The sequence below is a fragment of the Sminthopsis crassicaudata genome, chromosome 1 (genome assembly GCF_048593235.1).
Source record: "Sminthopsis crassicaudata isolate SCR6 chromosome 1, ASM4859323v1, whole genome shotgun sequence".
Taxonomy (NCBI): domain Eukaryota; kingdom Metazoa; phylum Chordata; class Mammalia; order Dasyuromorphia; family Dasyuridae; genus Sminthopsis; species Sminthopsis crassicaudata.
In genome coordinates, this window is record NC_133617.1 from 714105148 (window position 1) to 714110917 (window position 5770).

A 5770-nucleotide genomic window follows, 5' to 3' on the forward strand; every position below is an offset into this window, starting at 1 on the left:
GCATTCTCCTAAGAACCATGGGGGATGCGAGCAACAAACTTAAGTCTTGTGTCTGAGCCTCTTAATGGGTCATTTTAATGCTTGTATCTGATTTCCCCACAGAAAACGAGTGGTTCCTATTGATAGTAAAAGGAGTAGGCTTAAAAGCTTATTAGATAAGCTCATGGTTTGTTTTTAATTAAAAGTAAAAGCATCTGTTCAAAATAACCTGACCTGGGGAGGAACAAGCGGATTTCAGTATAAGCAAATAGCAAATATTAATGTTAGAGCTAAGCCTAACCTGGCTTCCCAGGGCATCTTATCACTTTGCCATGTTGTTCTTTCTATTAAACAACCTCAGCAATTAAAGAGAAAAAAAAGAACAAGTAAAATGAGGGAATTGAATGTTGCAATGTGCCCAAAGGACTGAAATTCTCCAGTTACCAGAAACATGGTAGAACCAATTCCAGCTTTCCCATATGTGGTCTTCCCCTCCTCCACTCTCCCAACTGCTTCCACCTTCACCCAAAGCCATCACCTCCATGGGGCCCTGGTCCAACTTGGGTTAGCTCCTCTGCCAATTGAGGAAGGAGGGGGCCCAGCCAGTGCCAGTTTGTGCCAGCAGCTTTGGCAGTACAGGCTCCAGCCCAGGAGGAATCATCTAGAAAGCACTGGGAAGGAGAGGAGATGTGGAGAGACACTGATCATTTCTAATTACAACTGGCATCCCAGCGTAGCACTGGAGGCAGTCGTGGGCTTTGGGGATCTCTGCCTTCCAAGAGCTCTCTCAGACTAAGGATTTATCAAGTAAGTTTTTGCCTGTTAGATTTCACTGAGAAAAGGGTGGGTTTTGTATCGTTCAGATGAAAGACTCTGAAGGCTCCAGTCCTGACTGCGATTTATTGTGCATTCTCACACAGTCACTTACCTTCTCTGAGCTTCAATACTCCCTTTGGCCAAACGAAGGTTTTAGACTAAATGATCTTCACCAGTCTTAAAGCCTGTGATTCTATAAATCTTTCATCTCTTGTCAATTAACAAACATTTATTAAGTGTTTAGAAATGCCAGAGATACAAAGAAAAGCAAAAATTCTGTCTTTGCCTTCCCTGGAGGAGTTTACATTCTAATAGGGGAGAGAATATGTAAATAAGGAGATATATTCAAAGGAGATGGAATCTTAATGGGAAGGTCCTAGGAGGGGGATGAAGAGAGTCTGGGAAAGGTCTCCTGCAGAATGCCAGATCTGAGCTGAAGACAGAGGAGCTGAGAGAGGCACGGCTCCTCCTTCCCTGACATCTTGACTTTAATCACTATTACAGGAATGGTTTTTTCTAAATGTTAAAATAAGTTTCAAATCAGCTTTGATCTGGTTGATGATTCCTCCCAAATGTAGGGAGATAGCATCATGCTGTGAATGGATTGCTGCTGTATGCCAGAGCCTACTGTGTACTTGTGTAATTACTACCTGTGTAATTGTGGACAAAGTCTCTCTGGGCCTTAGTTTCCATCTTTCAAGTGAGATGATCACACAAAGTTCTTTCTGAATTCAAATCTATGATCTAATGACTGTGGATAAGTCACTTCAATTTCAAAGATCCTCCATTTTCTAATGGGTAAAGCAAAGGGACTAGAGGACCATCAAGGTTTCTTCAAGCTCTGGTCTGATCCTAATTCAAAAGTTCTATTATTGCTAGAATTGTTTATGGAATTATTATTACTCTATTACTGCATGGAAAAGGTAAACAAATTTCACTGGAATATGGGAGGTGAAATGGCATATAGTGCATTTTTTGTGTTTCTCTTAAAGAAGGCAAACCAGCACCTCTGAAACCACACTGTGTGAGCAGTCTTGTGAATAGTTAGGATGTTTTTAGAGACTTTCTTTCAAGGGATTGATGGCAAATAAATAGTTATATTTCCTAATATTTGTTTTCCAGAAAACCAGGTCTGGTGAAACAGAAATTGAAGCCATAAGCTATGTGGAATACCCTGGATTGGATAATTTGGATGATTCTGTATTCTGATATTTGCTGATATAAACTAAGAAATGCTCTGAGCCACACCAACAGAGGCAAAATAAATGGGCTGATCCTTTGGGATTTAGCCTTCCTTCGGGCACCTTGGTCTTCGGATTTCAAGTGGCATCCCACAATCCCATCTGCCCCACTCCTTTTTTCTTTTTGATTGAGACTCCTCAGTCTGTCTCTCTGTGACCATGGCAAGAGGACCGAAGATGCCCAGGGCAAGTCAGCTGCTTTCAATGTTTTGATCTACAGATTTCTGATGTAAATGGAACTCTTTGTTGTTGTTCACATGGGTGCCAATCCAGACACTCTGTTTGGCAGGATTCAGCCAAAGGCCCCAGGAAGAAGCTGTCTGCTGGTCTCGGTTCTGTAAATCTGGCCTGCTTACTATGAAAGAGTAGTTTTTTATGTCTCAGAGTCATGGGGACTATATTCCTTTATGTGTATACATGTTTGTTCTATAAGCCTAGAATGATCAGGGCAGCGGGATGAAACCAAGATGAAGGAATAAAGACAGAGACTCACCTGAGCTCTCCAAATGTCCCTCCAAACAATATTAAATGAATTCTGGACTGGCAGAGTCAATAAAAGGGTGGAGGGAAACAATTGTCTGGCCTAAAACAACTTAGAAAATTGTCAGGAACTGACCTAGAAAATAAATTGACTAGAGATAAATAATTATTGAATTATCTGAAAATCATTTGGAATAAAAAATCTAGACATTGTTTTTGAAAAAATTATTAAAGAAAAGTGCCATGATATCCTAGAATCACAAAGTAAAATAGAAATTGTGAGAATTCACTGATCATCTTCTGAAAGATATGGCCAAATGAAAACTCCCAGGAATATTGTAGCCAAATTCCAGAGCTACCGGGTCAAAAAGAAAACATGACAAGCAATCAAAGAAGAAATTCAAATATCATGGAGTCACAGTCCACATAAGTTAGCAGCTTTTACATAAAGAATCAAAGGGCTTAGAATATGATATTCTGGAGTCCAAAGGAGTTAAGATTATAATGGAGAATCACCTACTCAGCAAAACTTTCCTTCAGGGGAAAAAAATGGATATTTAATGAAATAGAAGACTTTCAAGCATTCCTGATTAAAAGACCACAATGAATAGAACATTTTATTTTCAAATAAAAGACTGAAGAGAAGCATAAAAAGATAAACAGAAAAAGAAATCATAAGGGGATTAATAAGATTAGGCTGTTTACATTCCTATATGGCAAAGATGATAGTTGTAATTCCTAAAACCTTAATTATTAGTAAGGTAGTTAGAAAAAGTATGCAACAAGGGGATGGGTATAAGTTGATTGTGATGGGATAATATCCAAAAAAAAATTCAAATTAAAGGATGAGAAAGAGGGAGGCTCCTGGAGGAAGTGGAAGGGAGAAATAGAATGGTGTAGAATCAGGAGTTCTCAAACTATGGTCTGTGGGCCAGATGCTGCCGGTGAGGATGTTTATGAGGCCTGCCAGGTTATGGCAAATGGGCTGAGGGGCGGAGCCAGAGTGTGAGTTTTTGTTTTTACTATAGTCCGGCCTCCCACCGTCTGAGGGACAGTGAATTGGCCCCCTATTGAAAAAGTTTGAGGACCACTGCATTATCTGACATAAAAGAGGCAAAAAGAGGAGGGAAAAATCAGGAGGGTTGGACAGTGTTTGAACTTCACTTTCATTGGAATTGCCTAAAAGAAGAAATGACATGCACACTCAATTGGGCATAGAACTCTATCTATCTTATCCTATAGGCAAAGGAAATAAAAGAAAAAAAAAAGATCGGGGACTGATTGAAGAGAGTGTGGATTTAGGGAAGCAAGGTCAGAAGCAAAATACTTTTGAGATGGGAAAGTATGAAAGGAGAGAGATGGTAAATAGAAAAAAAAAAAAGTTGGATAGAGGGAAATACTCAGTAATCCTAACTGTGAATGTAAATGGGATGAACTCATTTATAAAGCAGAAGCAAAGAGCAGAGTGGATTAAATGATTTAGACATAAAGAGTGATACCATAAGCAAACTAGGGGAACAAGAAATAATTTAGCTGTCAGATTACAGATAATGGAAGAAGCAAGGACCAAACTAGGGATAGAAAGCATTTTATGATATGAAATGGATTATTTTGGTTACATTAAATTAAAAGGTTTTGCACAAACAAAACCAAGGCTTACAAGATTGGAAGGAAAGAAGGAAATGGGGATAGGGAGGATTACAGTAAGTTTCTCTGATAAAGGCATCATTTTTCAAATATATAATGAATGGAGTCAATTTTATAGAAAAACAAATGATTTCCCAATTGCTAAATAATCAAAGGATATGAAAAGGAAGTTTTCAGAAGAAAACATCAAAATTATCTATAGTTATATAAAAATGTTCTAAATCATTATTGAGTAGAGAAATGCAAATAAAACAACTCAGAATTCTGCCACTCTAAAGTGACAGCAAATGAAAATTACAAATGTTGGAGGGAATGTGAGAAATTTGAGATATTAATGCTTTGTTGGTAGAGTTGAAAAATGATCTAACTTCTCTAGAGAGCAATTTAATACTATGCCCAAAGGGCTACAAAAATTGTACATATCACTACTACCAGGTCTGTATTCTAAAGAGATTTTTTTTTTAAAGGAAAATAACTTAGTTGTACAAAAGTCTTTTTAGCAATTCTTTTTGCAATGGCAATAAACTAGAAATTGAGGATCTTCCCATTTGTTGGGGAATGGTTGAACAAGTTTTGGTATATGATTATGATAGAATGTAATAGTGCTATAAGAAATGGTGAGCAGTATGCTTTCAGAAAAACCTGGAAAGACTTACATGGATCAATGCAAAGTGAAGTGAGAAAAACCAGGAGAACATTGTCTATAATAAAATCAAAATCATATGATATAAATAACTTAGCTAGTCTCAACAATGTAATGATCAAAGAATTCTGAAGGATTTATGATGAGTCTGAATGTGGATTGAAACATTTTTTTAAAAACTTTGATTTATTTTATTTTGTTTTTTTGGTCTGTTTTCTTTCATAATGTGACTAATATGGGAAATATATTTGATATCACTGCACATGTATTGAATTGATAACCTTCCAGGGGGAGGGGAAGAAGGAACATAGAGAATTTGGAAGTCAAACTTTTAAAAAAAAAAGGTTTTTTTGGGAAAAATTTAAATATTAAAAAAACATGGAATAGTCTTTTGGATAGCAAGAATGAAGGCATTATTTGAAGTTAATGTATTATATATATGAATATACATATCTATATATATGTGTATATCTGCATATGAGAATGTGTATGTTTTGAGAAAATCACCCTTTATCAAAAAGGAGAAAAAAGTTTTCTTTGAAGATTGTATTATGTTAATAAAGCTATCAATAATGATTTGACTTCATTAGAGTTATTCAAATAGAAAAGAAGCTTAAGAAGAAGAGGTATCAGGGGAACAAACAGAAGTTAACCCTTTCATGGAAGGTTGAACTATATTTCTTATATTTTGCCTGATGGAGTTTTGATGACAAACAATGGCCAAATCAAAGACCTTTATGACATGGTATCAAACTACTGGTCAACTTAAAGGAGACAAGGAATGGAAAAGCCAAATGCTAGATTTGCTACTTACTATCTGGAAGGTACTTCGATAAGTAACCTTGGTTTCCTTATCTGTAAAATGACTTAGTAAACAAAGATTTTTAGCAATTCTAAATGCAGTGATCCTATAAGTTCCCAAAGGAACAGGTAGAAAATAAGAATTTGGTGGGATCTGCTCCCT

At 36.7% G+C, this 5770-nt stretch overlaps 1 protein-coding gene across 1 annotated transcript in view; it reads left to right on the top strand.

Annotated features, from left to right (window-relative positions):
- The window catches only part of IL5RA (interleukin 5 receptor subunit alpha), a 42000-nt gene extending 36790 nt beyond the window's left edge, over positions 1 to 5210 (top strand). The window contains exon 10 of the mRNA XM_074289045.1: positions 1918 to 5210. Coding sequence (XP_074145146.1) covers positions 1918 to 2004 — 87 coding nt within the window. The 3' untranslated portion in view covers positions 2005 to 5210. The remainder of the gene's footprint in view (positions 1 to 1917) is intronic.
- The last annotated feature ends 560 nt before the right edge of the window (positions 5211 to 5770 follow it).